Source organism: Physeter macrocephalus, chromosome 17, assembly GCF_002837175.3.
Source record: "Physeter macrocephalus isolate SW-GA chromosome 17, ASM283717v5, whole genome shotgun sequence".
Lineage (NCBI taxonomy): Eukaryota > Metazoa > Chordata > Mammalia > Artiodactyla > Physeteridae > Physeter > Physeter macrocephalus.
This window is the reverse complement of record NC_041230.1, coordinates 1,181,834-1,196,884: the sequence shown is the minus strand read 5'-3', so window position 1 is coordinate 1,196,884 and position 15,051 is coordinate 1,181,834. Positions and strand designations below refer to the sequence as shown.

The window sequence follows — 15,051 nt, the reverse complement described above, 5'->3', positions numbered from 1 at the left end:
GTGCTCCGCAACGGGAGAGGCCACAACAGTGAGAGGCCCGCGTACCGCAAAAAAAAAAAAAAAAAAAAAAAAAAAAAAAAAAAATCACCCTCGGAGAATTCCCTGGCCCCGGGTTTGGTCCCTGGTCAAGGAAGTAAGATCCCATAAGCCCCAGAGAGTGGTAAAAAAAAAAAAAAATTAACCCCCAATTTACTATCTGTAAACTACCTGTAATGTTTTGAAATGTATTTTTAAACTGAATTATATATTATGGATATTTTTCTGTTTTTAATTTATAAAAGTAGGTCAAATTAAATGCATATTTCAGAGGCTTCTGATTTAGTTTTACCAAACTTCCCCAATAACCTTCTATTCTATAATGCTTCTACACACAGTGTGCCAGATTTTCTACATCTTTAGCAACAATGGGCATATCATCCTTCTATTCTTTTCTAATGTGATAGCCCAATTTAGAAATTTGATTACCTTGGCTTTTCTTTATAATTTTGTTTAATGAATGTCATGTTTGATCATTGGAAAATGGGAAAGTCCTCCATCCTTGTTCCATCTTCTGAGTACCACCTAACCATCCCAAGCTTTGGAACCACTATTTACAAATTAGAATGTATTATTCCCTTGACTTTTATAGTTTTATCACATGTATATGGATACCTTAAAAGTGCACTCTAGTTTTTCTTGGTTGTAAGTTTTATAATAGGATATTATTATGTGGTCTTCTGAAGCTTGCTTTTCTTTTCTTTTTTTTTTAAATTAGTTTATTTATTTTTGGCTGTGTTGGGTCTTCGTTGCTGCATGCAGGCTTGCTTTAGTTGCGGGGAGCGGGAGCTACTCTTTGTTGTGATGCATGGGCTTCTCATTGTGGTGGCTTCTCTTGTTGCTCTAGGCGCGCGGGATTCAGTAATTGTGGCACGCAGGCTCAGTAGTTGTGGCTCCTGGGCTTCAGAGTGCAGGCTCAGTAGTTGCGGCGCATGGGCTTAGTTGCTCCGCGGCATGTGGGATCTTCCCAGACCAGGGCTCGAACCCGTGTCCCCTGCATTGGCAGGCGGATTCCTAACCACTGCGCCACCAGGGAAGTCCTGAAGCTTGCTTGTCTTGACTTATTACATATGTGTGATTTATCCATGTTGGAGGTAGGTTTGTTTCATTAGTATGAATTCCATTGCATAGATACAACATAACTCATACATCCATTCTCCTGTTGTTGGACATTTATATTGTTTCCGGGTTTCAGCTACTGCAAGTAGTGAAGTTCCGAACATTCTTATGTCTCCCAGTTGATGTGAGAATTTGTCTAGTCTAGGGTGTATAACTAGAAATGAAATTTCTAATATAAAGTAGATGAATTTTACCCAGAAGGGAAAGTCAAATTGCTTTTGTACCACCTTACTCTCTCATCAGCAATGTATAAAAGTGCCTTTTGATCCATAGGCTTTCCAATACTTAGTATTTTCATTCTTGCTTTTTGACCATCTTTTGAGTATAAAAGACATCTGTCTCATTGTGGTCTCTCCATATGCACTGTTCTTGTCACTAACATGGTTGGTCATCTTTTTTATATGTGCATTGGCCAATTTTAAACCTGAGAAGTTTGTCTCTTCCTAACTCATATTTAGAACGTAGTCCCATATGTGGAATGCTAGTCTTTTGCTGGTTATTTTGTAATAAACAACTGGCAGTCCTTTGTCTCCTGTTCCTGGGAGGTAGCCTGTAGATTGTTGGAAGATCCTGAATGATAGAGATGACTGCATTATTCATGGTGGGCCCTGACAGTTTGTGCTAATGAGGCAACTCATGGTGAATCTGTAGTTTATGCTAGTGAGATGATTCAGGTTGGAGCTGTTTATGCCAGAAAGACCAACCAGGTGATATCAGCCCAACCTCTAGGAGGGTAGAGGTGCTGGAGGTTGAGTTCTATGGCCAATGATTAGATCCATCATGCGTATTTAATGAAACTCTAATACAAACTGTAAACACTGAAGCTCAGGTGAGTTTCTGTGGTTGGCAATACCCTGCATGTTGTCACACATAGATATGCTGGATGAGCAACGTGTCCTGACTCCAAGAGGAAAAGACAGTGGAAGCTTCTGGTTTGGGACCCTCCCAGACCTCACCCTATTGTGTCTCTCCATTTGACTGGTTATCATTTGTATTCTTTTGGTGTAATAAAACTTTATTCTTGTACATTTCCCCCTCAGGTACCTTATACGTTTTGTTGGTATTGTGAATAGTGTTTTTTCCTTATAAATCTACTGTTGTTTGAACGTGAAATTGCAGTTAATGTTTATGTTGATCTTAAAGCAGTTGCATAGTGACATTCTTGCTTCTTCTTTTCCATTCCTTCATTCCTTCCATTTATTTTCCCCATTTTACATTTAGCCAAAATGTGATACATTTTTGGCTAAATGTTCTGAGAATGGCTATCCTTGTCATGTCCCTAAGTTTAAAGAAATGCCGTGGACTTTTTGTTTTTTTGTAGATACTCTTTATCAAGTTAACAGAGTTCCCGTCTCTTTCTAGTTTAATAACATTTTAAAAAATTGTGAGTGGTTATGGTATCTTATTGCATGTCTTTTCTTTATTTATTGATATAACGAAATAGTTCTTACTACACTGTTCTTGCATTCCTGGAATAAAGTTATCTGTGCATTGTATAATTCTTCCTATGTTCAGTTTTCTTAGTATTCTTCCTCTCTATCAGTGAACATGGTTTCCTCATCTTTTAAATATTTAGGATTTTTATACTAAAATTTATTTTATACTAAAATTTATAAATGAGATTGGCCTCATTTCTTTGGCCACAAATTTCTTTCACATATTGTCCTTGAAATCCAGATCTGTTTTCTTCAGTGCTCTGTCCGCCTAAGACACAGTGTTGCATTGTCCTTCAGAGTTCTCAGCAATGTGATACTGAGAGTAAGTTGCATTAATATATTTCTCGGGTGTCCTGGCATCTCTAAGTTATTCTCAGTGTTAGAATTAATTTTTCATCACCAGAGTTAATTCTTTAACAGTCAGCACTGACTAGAGTTGCCAAGAGATCCAGCCGGGGTTTTGAGTGAAGATGAAGTCTCAAAAAGAGACATGAATTTGAGATTTCAGTTGAGACTCCATTGCAGAGTTTAAGGTCATGGATTTTGTCTTCAGAGGCAGACAGCCTGTATTTGTTCTGCTTTTTGTAGGCAAGAGGTTAGTTTAACTGAGGTATAATTTATGTTGAATATAGAGATTATCATACTAAGTGAAGGAAGCCAGACAGAAGAAAGACAAATATCATATGCTATCGCTTATATGTGGAATCTAAAAAAAAAAGATACAAATGAACTTATATACAAAACAGAAATAGACCCGTAGACATAGAAAACAAACTTATGGTTACCAAAGGGGAGCGGGGGATAAATTAGGAGTTTGGGATTAACATATACACACTACTATATATAAAATAGTTAACCAACAAAGACCTACTGTATAGCACAGGAAACTATACTCAATATGTTGTAATAACCTATAAGGGAAAATAACCCATAAGTTATATATATAACTGAATCACTTTGCTGTACACCTGAAACTTACACAACATTGTAAATCAACTATACTTCAATTTTAAAAATTTACATACAGTAACATTCACCAGTTCTTCAGGTATAATTTGATGAGTTTCACAAAGGTATACCATTCTTTAACCATCACTCGAATCAATGTATAGAACTTTCCCATCAATCCCAAAAGTCCCCTTGTGCCTCTTTTCATTGAGACCATATCCCCATCCCCTGTTCCCTCACAATCACATGCTTTCCATAGTTATATATGTTCTAATACTTCATACAAATTGAATGATACAGTAAGAGGTCATTGATGTCTGACTTCTTTCACTTAATGCTTTTGAGAGTCATCCATGATGTTGCATTATCATTAGTTCATTCCTTTCTATCATTGAGTAATATTCAGTGGTACAAATAAGCCACAATATTATCTGTTCCCCAGTTGATGGATGTTTTGGATTTGGGGGAGTAGGTTTTGGATATTTTGAGTGAAGCTGTAATGTACATTGATGTACAAGTCAGAGTGGTTGTACCATTTTGTCATTTTATATTTTCGCCAGCAATGCATGACAGGTGTTTTTTTTTTTTCTTTACCTCCTTGTCAGTACTTGGTATATTCAGTCTTTTAAATTATAGCAATTCTAGCAGGTTTATAGGAATATTTTATCTAGGTTTTAATTTGCTTTTATTGTGCAACTTAAAGCAACTTTTCATATGCTTATTTGCCATCTCTTTTTTTTTGATGAAGTGTCTGTTTGAAACTTCTGTTCCTTTTTATTGGATTGTCTCTTACTTTATTAAGTTGGAAAAGTTCTTCATATTTTTAAAATAGAAGTCTTTTAGTCAGGTACATGCTTTGTTAATATTTTCCTCTAGCCTGTGGCTTGATCCTTCTTCATTTTTTAGCAGTGTCTTTTGAGTATCACAGATTTTTAGTATTGAAGAAGTCCAATTTATCAACTTTTTCTTTTATCATGCATTTTGTACCGTTTAAGAAATCTTTGCCTCACTTAAAATTTTTCTATGCTTTCTTCCAGAAGTTTTATAGTTTTAACCCTTACATTTATATTCCATTTTGAGTTGATTTTGGTTTGAGGCAAACATGAATATCCTATTTGTTTCAGTGGCACTTGTTAAATATTTTATTATTATTTTTTTCATCATGCTCGTGCTTTTCTCTTGTGGAATATGTGGAATATATACATATTCCATATTTTATGTATATATGTGTGTGTGTGTGTGTGTGTGTGTATAATTTTAAAGAAATGTACTAGTCTGCCCATTCTATCCCTTTTGTCATTTTGGTTTGTCTCTCTAGCTTGAATTTTCCCTTGGCTTTGGGTCATATTTTTTTGCTTCTTTGCATGTCTGGTAATTTTCGATTGGATGTCAGATATTGTCAGTTTGATATTGTTGTTTACAGGATTTTCTTTTATTCCTTCAACTACTTTTGAGGTTCGCTCTGGCATGTAGTCAAGTTACTTTGAAAAGGTTTGATTCTTCGGAGGCTTTCTTTTCAACTTTCTTAGGTGGGGCCAAAACAGTCTTTTGTCTCTGATTACTCTGTACCTATTACTGAGGCAGTACTCTTCTGAGGCCTCTGTTTGAAGTCCTGGTGGAAGGTCTTTCTACCCTGCCTAGTGGGAATGCTAAGTATTCCTGATCTTGTGTGAGCTCCAGGAGTTGTTCCACCTCCTCCTTCCAGGGGCCTTGGTAATTTCCTCAGTTCACCGATCCTTAGCCAGAGACTCAGAGGAGCCCTCTGCATATCTACAGAGTGACTTTTCTCTCTTTTTTCTGAGGTACTGCCTGGCAAACTCTAGTCACCTTTGCTTCTCAGACTTGAAATTCTGTATCATTAACTCAGCAAGACTGCTGGACGGTTTGGGGGTTCCTTCTCCCTGTGCTCTGGACTGGAAATTCTCTCCAGGCAGTGAGCTTCAGCACAGAGTTCTCACCTTGTTTGTTTTCCTTTTTCTCTGACTTCTGGGTCTTAAAATAGTTGTTCTAGATATTTTTCCTACTTTTTGTGTTGGTTGGCTAAGATGAAAGGATAATTCTGGTAGTTCTCCTTAGACTCAGGGGATTTATTGATTCTGGGGGTTTGTGTTTTAGTCCTTTCTCCGCCAGTTACTAGCTGTTGGGTTTTAGCTAGGTGCTTAACCTTTCCTCTGTTAGTTTTCTCTAAAATGGAATAATTATCATCTGTACGTTATAGGGTTGTTGTGAGGGTTAAGTGAGAAAAGAACATACTTGAAACAGTTCCTTGCATGTATTGGAACTTGCTTTTATCATTACTTCCATACTAAACAAATATTTTCTTGAATCCATAGATGCCTGCTTCCTAGAATAAGGTCATTCCTATAAAGGAAAAAAGTAGGTCTCAAGCCCGGAAATTCATCCTTGCTAAGGATACCCTTGATGAGACACCATTACCAGGACTTCAGGACAGATCCGAAATGTGGTGGTGACTTCCTAAAAGCTGTTAAAAATGACAAAGTCCCAGGTGAGCTGTTTGGTTTTTTTTCCCAGTTTGTTTTGCATTTTTGATTTTTGGAGTTTTATTAAAATGTATGCAATCAAAGAGAACACTATATATAGATACATTCTGGCTAGGAGGGATGTGCTTAGATTGGGAGATAGAATAAATGATCCAGAATAGCTAATCAGGAAGGGAAACTCATCTGCGTGTCATAGGGTCCTGCAAGGTGCTGATAATTAGAACATTGCCACATAAGCAGCAGGATCCGGAAGTGGGTTGCCATCATTTCTCTGTTAATACTGGAAACCATCACAGAAGATAAAAATGTTTTGCAAGGTTTACTTTGTATTTAAGAAGGAAGCACATGAATTCAGTAAAGATTTCCTGGACATTTAAGTGTGAAGATGGGTCTTCCTGTTACTTTTTTCTCATCCAGACAGTGGACCCAGTGAAAAGTCATCTTCCTAAGGAAATGTGGGAGGTATAACAGGCACAGATAGAAAACTTTAAAAATCCCTTACCTATAAAAAAAAAGATAATAGTAGTGCTTACATAAAGGTTACTGTGCACATCATTGTGTTACTGTATGTAAGATGCTTAGAACAATACATAGCACAGAGTGAAAGCTTTGTGTTTGCTTTCTTTGAGTATTGTGATTTAATACGTAGTCCAATTTCTAATAGGCAGTTCTGAGCGTAGCATACTTTTGTATATGAAAAACACTGCAGTGGCTACCAAGTGTCTGCAGGACATGTGCATTCTTGCTCCAAGATGTGTTCCTACCTGTCACCTGGGCATCTGTCCCTTTCAGCCTCTTCTCCTGTCCCTTTGAACTATATGCAATTCTTTGAACTCAAATAGATCAGAAGGCATTTGATGGCAGGACCATGCTCTATTTCCTTTTTTAATGCAAAATGTATAGTAAGTAACATTAAATGCTTGTAAGGTGGGTTGCAGATTGTCTTTAGGTAGTTTAATATTTCAGTGACATTTTACATTGGGTAAGTGAATGAGTAAAGAAGTGAATGAAGAATGCACAAAGAAAGGAGAGCTTTAATGAATTTAGCCCACAGATGTCAATCAAAACTAGGTACAGAATGATATATGTTTATAAATTTTCATAGTAAAGATAGAATAATATCCTATAAATCGTTACTATTTTATTCCATTATATTAACTCCAGATTAAAAAGGATTATGTTACAACAGGGCTTATTGTCATTCAATGATGTGGCTGTGGATTTCACCTGGGAAGAGTGGCAGCTGCTAGACATTGTTCAGAAGAACCTCTACCGGGATGTGATGTTGGAAAATTATAGCAACCTAATGTCATTGGGTAAAGACAACTTTCCTAAATATCGCAGCGTAAGCCCATTTATTGCCTGTCTTTTTTCCATTGCTACAATTTATGCGTGCTTTGATATCGTCAATGATTTTGGACTTGGACTAGTATAGGTAGGTAACAGAGCTTATTTTATTTAGTATCATACAGTGACTGTACTTTATTTCATTTTCCAAATGAAAAGTTTCAATTTTGCTGAGATTTAAACTATACATTCCCTGAAACAGTACTTTTCCTTACAGGACCCAATACTGCTCAGATTCTCTGTGATTACCCCCCTTGACAGGTTATCAAGTTACCAAGCCAGAACAAGTGATGCACCTGGAGAAAGGAAAAGAAAAAGAAAAAGCAGCAGTAGAGAGGGAATTCCCAAGTCAGTGTGGTCCAGGTGAGTGAAACCAATGCAGTGGGAGTTCGTGGAAGCAAAGTAACAGTTGGTCATTGTTGGGTTGGGAACTTTGTTATTTTAATATATTTTTTTAATTGAAGTATATTTAATTTACAATGTTATGTTAGTTTCAGATGTACAGCAGAGTGATTCAGTTATATGTATTATATATATATTCTTTTTCAGATTCTTTTCCATTATAGGTTATTACAAGATATTGAATATAGATCCCTGTGCTATACAGTAGGTCCTTGTTGTTTGTGTATTTTATATATAGTAGTGTGTATCTGTTAATCCCAAACTCCTAATTTATCCCTCCCCCCATTTTAATATTTTTTTCTCATAGTCTCTGAACCCTTAGAAGTGACTTTGAATGAAAAGAAGTCTTCAGCATGAATGTTGCCTGCTTCTCTTACTACCCTTCCATATATGACTCTCTTTTGCTAGACACCTGGGAGGAGACTTACCTCCTTGTATCTACCCTGGGTCAGATCTTTGCCTAGTTCATTTGGTCTTTCCTTTTTTGCTTAGTTGTTCTTTTACCGTAGCTCATTAGACACAACCAACCTCTTTTACCTTTTATCCATAGTCATATACCTCTTCTATTTTGCTTTCAAATATTCATAGATTTGTTCCAATGTTCGATGACACCCATGTCCTTCCGTTCATTACTTATTACTGTTTCTTTTATTGGGTGCCTCAGACTTACGTTGTGCACCTACTGTATCACTTTCTCCATCTCTTTGGATATTGACTTGAGATTTCATCCCTCTCCATTTCATGATAATGGTAGTATCCATTGATTTCTTTTTCTAGAAGTAATGTGGCAAGTTTATGATTGGCATTGGGAAGATAACAGGAAGGGTAGACCTGTGGAGAGAGATCATGAAAACAATGCATTGGGAAAAATATTTCCTTTGAGCAAAAACTTTGTTTCATTTACAGAAAGACCCCATAAATGTGTCTCAAGAGGAATAAGTTTGAAACAAAACTCAGACCCAAGTTTTCAGAGTAAAAGCTATGCAGAAATGAACTCTGATGAGTTAAATGATTATGGGAAGTCATTTTTCCATACTCTACATGAAACCTCCCACCCTCGAGCCCAGTACTATGAACATAATTTATGTGTGAGGTCTTTCAGCACAGTAACAAATCTTAAAAGACATCACAGAATTCACACAGAAGGGAAACCTTACGAATGCAGTGAATGTCCCAGATCCTTCAGGTATAAGTCAAAGCTCATAATACACCAGAGAACCCATACAGGAGAGAAGCCATACAGATGCAGTGAATGTCAGAAAGGTTTCAGTACAAAATGTCATCTCACTCTGCACCAGAGAACTCATACAGGAGAGAAACCGTATGAATGTATCGAGTGTCAGAAATCCTTTAGAACAAAATATCATCTCATTCTACACCATAAGACTCATACAGGAGAGAAACCCTATGAATGCAAAGAATGTGGAAAAGCTTACAGGGAAAAGACGAAGCTCAGATTACATTACAGAATACATACAGGAGAGAAACCTTTTGGGTGTAGTGATTGTGGGAAAGGTTTTATACAAAAGTCAAACCTGATTATCCATCAAAGAATCCATACAGGAGAGAAACCCTATGGATGTAAAGAATGTGGAAAGGCCTTCTGTAGTAAGTCTCAGCTTGTTGTTCACCAGCGAAATCATACAGGAGAAAAATCCTATGAATGCAGGGAATGTGGGGAAGCCTTCAATAAAAACTTGCACCTCATAACACATCAGAAAATTCATATCAGAGAGAAACCTTGTGAATGCAGTGAATGTGGAAAAGCTTTTGTACGCACATCACAGCTCATTCTACATCAGAGAAATCATACAGCAAGAACACCTTATGAATGCGAGGGATGCGGGAAAGCCTTTAATAAAAAGTCACACTTCCTAACCCATCAGAGAATTCATACAGGAGAGAAGCCTTATGAATGCGGTGAATGTGGGAAGGCTTTTATAGACAAGTCACAGCTTATTGTTCATAGAAGAACTCATACGGGAGAGAAACCTTATGAATGCAAGGAATGTGGGAAAGCCTTTAATAAAAAGTCATCCCTCATAACACATCAGAGAATTCATACGGGAGAGAAGCCTTATGAATGCAGTGAATGTGGAAAAGCTTTTATAGACAAGTCCCATCTCATTGTCCATCAGAGAACTCATACAGGAGAGAGACCCTATGAATGCAGTGAATGTGGAAAAGCTTTCATACGAAAGGCAATGCTCATTGTCCATCAGAGGACACATACAGGAGAGAAACCCTTCGTATGCCTTGAATGCCAAAAAGCCTTTAGCAGTATGGCAATGCTCAGTAGACATCAGTTGATTCATACAGGAGAGAAACCCCATGGATGCAGTGAATGTGGGAAGGCTTTCCGCCAAAAAAGCCATCTTATTATCCATCAACGATGCCATACTGGAGAGAAACCCTATGGATGCATTCCATGCGGTCAAATTTTCAACCAGAAGTCACAGCTCGCTAGGCATCAGAGACATCACACAGGAGAGAAACCATATCAGTGCACTCAATGTGGGAAAGCCGTTTTTGAGAAATCATACCTCAGTGTCCATCAGAGAAGTCATGCAGGGCAGAAACCTTATCAATGTGGTGAGTGTGGGAAAACTTACTCTGTCAAGTTCTTTCTCACTTCACATGAGGAAATTCATACATGAAAACAATCCCAGGAACACAGCACTGGGAAGACTTTAGTGAGATGCCAGATCTCCCTGAATATTAGAAAATTCACACGAGAGTCACCCTATGAATGCAGGGAAAGTTAGGGTACTTTTCCATTAATTTTGGCCTTTGTAAGTTTCAAAACTTACCCAGAAGAGAAATCTTTTAAATGCAGTGAATATAGGAAAATTATCTACTACCAATGTAGCCTCATATTTCATGAGAAAAAAAGGCAGTATGAATGAAAAGTTGAAATCTCTTCTTGAGACGAGATCCCATTATACATCGCACAAAATGAAACCTTTGGGTACAACAAATGTTTTTGATAGGCTATCATAAAGTAGTCAGTTTTCACTGTGGAAAAAAATCTCACAAATATTGTGAATTCTTGAGTAGCTTCCAAACAAATGAGTTTTCATACCAAGGAATACAGATGGCTGAATACCTGTGATAAGGGATGCCTCTGGCATGAAGTCCAAACTTATCATGCGTCAGATAATATTTTTTTAAGGAGAATTAGTAGAGTATAATGATGGTGGGAAAGTTTATTTACATATAAACAACTTTATAATAAAAATTTTGATCATCGCGTTACCATGTATTTATAGAAAATGTAACACAAAGTAGTCAGTTAGGAAGAGCAGATAACTTTAGCATGCCAAAGGACACTTTGTTTCATGTTTGAATATATTGTATAGTCAAAGGAGTAAATTAAGAAAGGTCCCAGATGTATGTATTTGCTTTGTGTCTGAGTATTTTTGTAGAACATGTATATGATGATTTTCACATTTCACAAGGTAATGAAAGTTGTGTACCACGAAATTCTTGTTCCAGTTTGTATGTCTAATATCTACCAAAAATGCCAACATAGTGAAATATATAAATCACACGGGAAGTAATTCAGCTTAACATTAAACAATACTATAACACCATTTACACCTTTTTGGTTTTTGTTTTACTGTTACTGGTATTGTAAATGAATCTGGTACTTTTCAGCCCTTAGGAATGATAAATTTTTTTTTAAAAACAAATTATCTTCTGGTTGTCACTCAGAAAACAAACAAACAAAAAAAACAAAAAAAAAACCCATTACAAATATTGAGGTTTAAGAGTGATAAGTAATCACAACTCTTCTGTCCCCAAATGAGTTCTGAAAAACTGGAAGCAGCTGCTATTTTCAAAGAAATGAAGATTAAAATGTCACTTGTCTTGGTGGCTGTGCTGAAATGGGGAATGAATATGGCTTAGACTTATAGCCAGACGTGCTTGCCACAGCTTTCCTCCATGAAAACCTAGTTTATTTGTTTCCTAGAGCTGCTGTTAACAAAGTATACTATTAACTGAACGGGTTAAAACAGCAGAAGTTTACTACTGTCTCAGTTCTGGAGGCCAGAAGTCCAAAGTCAAGGTGTCATCAGGGCCATGCTCCCTCTGAAACCTGTTGAAGATTCCTTCCTTGCCTCTTCCTAGCTCCTGGTGATTTATGGGCAACTATTGGCTTTCCTTAGTCTGCAGCTGTATAACTCCAACCTCTGTCTTTGTCATCACATGGCATGCTCCCTGTGTGCCTCTGTGTCTCCACATGGCCAGCTTCTAAGAACACCAGTTATTGGATTTGGAACCCACCCTACTCCAGGATGAGCTCATCTCAACTAAACTCCATCTATAACAACTCAATTTTCCGAGGTACTGGAGGTTAGGACTTCAACATACTTCTTTTCAGTTGGGGGGAGTGGATACACGATTCATCCAAAACTCCTAGTACAATTGACCCTTGAACATTGCAGGGGTTAGGGGCGCTGTCCCCCTATGCAGTTGGAAATCGTTATATAACTTTTGACTCCCCCAAAATTTAACTACTAATAGCTTTCTATTGATTGGAAGCCTTACCAATAACATAAACAGTCGATTAACACATATTTTATATGTTATATGTATTATATACTGTATTCTTAACAATGAAGCTAGAGAAAAGAAAATGTTATTAAGAAAGTCATATAAGGGGGAATTCCCTGGCGGTCCAGTGGTTAGGACTCGGTGCTTTCATTGCCGTGGGCCCCGGTTCAGTCCCCGGTCAGGGAACTAAGATCCTGCAAGCCACACGGCGCGGCCAAAAAGAAAAGTCATAGGGAAGAGAACATACGTTTAAGCTACTGCACTGCATTTATCAATACCATAAGTTTACATCATCTGTTTACAAGCTGAATCATCTGTCAGTATGTACATCAATATTATATGATACAAAACACTGTAGGTGTTATGTGTATTACTAACACTAAGCATCAAAAATGAAAAAATAATGTGAATTCATTTATTTACAGGTATAACAACTCATACATTGATAATGAAGAAGCAGCAATAATATTTTATCATCTTGGCTGCACACTCTGTTGTTCAACTGTGTTTTTCCCCTCACCTGTTACTTATCCTAGCGTTCATAGGCACACTTTTTTTTTTTTTTTTTTTTTTGGTGGGGCATATATCTAGGAGTGGATTTGTTGGGCCATAGAGTGATTTTTAAGACTTTAAAGTGGAAAATGTAAAAATATGCAAGAGTAGAAAGCTTCAAAAATTTTAAACATTTTGTTGATTTCACTGATTGCCTTTCCTCCCTCCCCAGGAATATTTTTAATCAAATGTCATATAGTATAATTTCCTCCTTAAATACTTTAATATGTATCTGCAACAGATAAGGATTTTAAAAAGACTCTAGTCACCATTATACTCAACAAAATAGGCAGTATTTCTTGAATATATTCGGGTTCTCCAGAAGTGTGTGTGTGTGTGATTTATTATAAGGTATTGGCTCACATGATTATGGAAGCTGAGAATTTGGAGGTGGAAAGGGTGGGGAAAACTTCTTTCTGAGAGATTAGTAATTCTGTTAACTGTTCCTGAGAAACTCACCTCATCGAAAGAACAAAATATTGACAGCTTAACTTGCCTACATCTGCCAGTTCAAGACCAGAGTAGCCCCAGAGTGCCTTGAACAGGAACAAGATATTGGGGACAACAGCCTTTCTGTCAAAGTTTATTTTGCTTGAAGAAGACCATTTGTTTTTGGGTGTGGGCTATAAAGATGTTTCTGTGTTTGCGAGATCTACCATTAATTCTTATTCTATTGTAAAGAGAACATTTATTCAACTGCTAATAATCGGAGGAATCTTGTTGCATATTACAATTACCAGGGAGTTTTGTGAATAAATACAGGTTCCTGGGACTTCCTTGGTGGCGCAGTGGTTAAGAATCCGCCTGCCAATGCAGGGGACATGGGTTCGAGCCCTGGTCTGGGAAGATCCCACATGCCGCGGAGCAAGTAAGCCCGTGAACCACAACTACTGAGCCCGCGTGCCACAACTACTGAAGCCCGTGCGCCAAGAGCTCGTGTTCCGCAAAAAGAGAAGCCACCGCAATGAGAAGCCCGCTCACGGCAGCGAAGAGTAGCCCCAGCTCGCCTCAACTAGAGAAAAAGCCCTCGCGCAGCAACGAAGACCCAATGCTGCCAAAAATAAATGAATAAATTTATTTACAAAAAAAAAAAACAGGTTCCTGCATTAAGCACCAGACTTTATTAATCAGATGCCTTGATGCTGCAGTGACCTAACTCATATTTTATTTTATTTTTAACTGTTTAATTTAATTTTTATTTTTTATTGGAGGATAGTTGATTTACAATATTGTGGTCTAACCCATATTTTACAAAAATACCTCCCCGGGCTTCCCTGGTGGCGCAGTGGTTGAGAGTCCACCTGCCGATGCAGGGGACACGGGTTCTTGCCCCGGTCCGGGAAGATCCCACATCCCACATGCCGCGGAGCGGCTGGGCCCGTGAGCCGTGGCCGCTGAGCCTGCGCGTCCGGAGCCTGTGCTCCGCAACGGGAGAGGCCACAGCAGTGAGAGGCCTGCGTACCGCAAAAAAAAAAAAACCACAAAAAAAAACCCTCCCCCAGCGATTCTGTTGGAACAGTATCAGCTGTAGATCCAACATTTGGGAAACAGTTATCTAGATGGTATTTGGAGCTGGGAGTGGCATGAGATGGGAATGTGAGGGGAAAAACACAGTTGAGCAAGCCACAGCGTCCCAAGATTATGAAACATTTACACAGATTTTCTTTTATCTTGTAGCAGTGGTAACTGTTAGGGTGGGATGAAATACAGGAGAGATCTCTAGTCTCTGGAATGTACGTTCTGGAATGAAGGGGACTTCCTGGGTTAAAAACAAAACAAAAACCGAAAAGGTTCCTTGGATAAAAACAGCAAAGTCCTACTGGGACACACAGGGAACTGAATTCAATATCCTGTGATTAAACCATAAAGGAAAAGAAAAAAAAGCTCCTCATTCAGATAGTCTTAGAAATTCGTTCTAGAAGCTCCCAGGGAAAATAATCTAACTCTCCCCAAAATCCTCTCCCAATGAGGGTGAGAGAGTTGAGGATGAGACGATTCCCATTTTTTTGCTTTCTGTTTTAGGCAGCCGCGAGGTGGAGCTCGATTTCATTAGTTTTTCATTAGCAGTTGGGACGAACTGAACGATACCAAAGCCAGTCATGCCAGGATTGTTTACTGCTGCTGCTTTTTGACCCCTCAGCTCTGGCCTAATT

At 38.0% G+C, this 15,051-nt stretch overlaps 1 protein-coding gene across 4 annotated transcripts in view; it reads left to right on the top strand.

Moving 5' to 3' along the window:
* LOC102993696 (zinc finger protein 585A-like) overlaps nucleotides 1-11,375 on the top strand; it is a 12,857-nt gene extending 1,482 nt beyond the window's left edge. The window contains exons 2-5 of one of the 4 annotated variants that reach the window (XM_028477751.2): nucleotides 5,873-6,045; nucleotides 7,230-7,356; nucleotides 7,649-7,750; nucleotides 8,696-11,375. In XM_028477751.2, coding sequence (XP_028333552.1) covers nucleotides 6,031-6,045; nucleotides 7,230-7,356; nucleotides 7,649-7,750; nucleotides 8,696-10,446 — 1,995 coding nt within the window. In that variant the 5' untranslated portion in view covers nucleotides 5,873-6,030 and the 3' untranslated portion in view covers nucleotides 10,447-11,375. The other 3 variants (XM_055079153.1, XM_028477752.2, XM_055079152.1) reach the window with 3 other exon arrangements.
* Nucleotides 11,376-15,051: the final 3,676 nt, after the last annotated feature.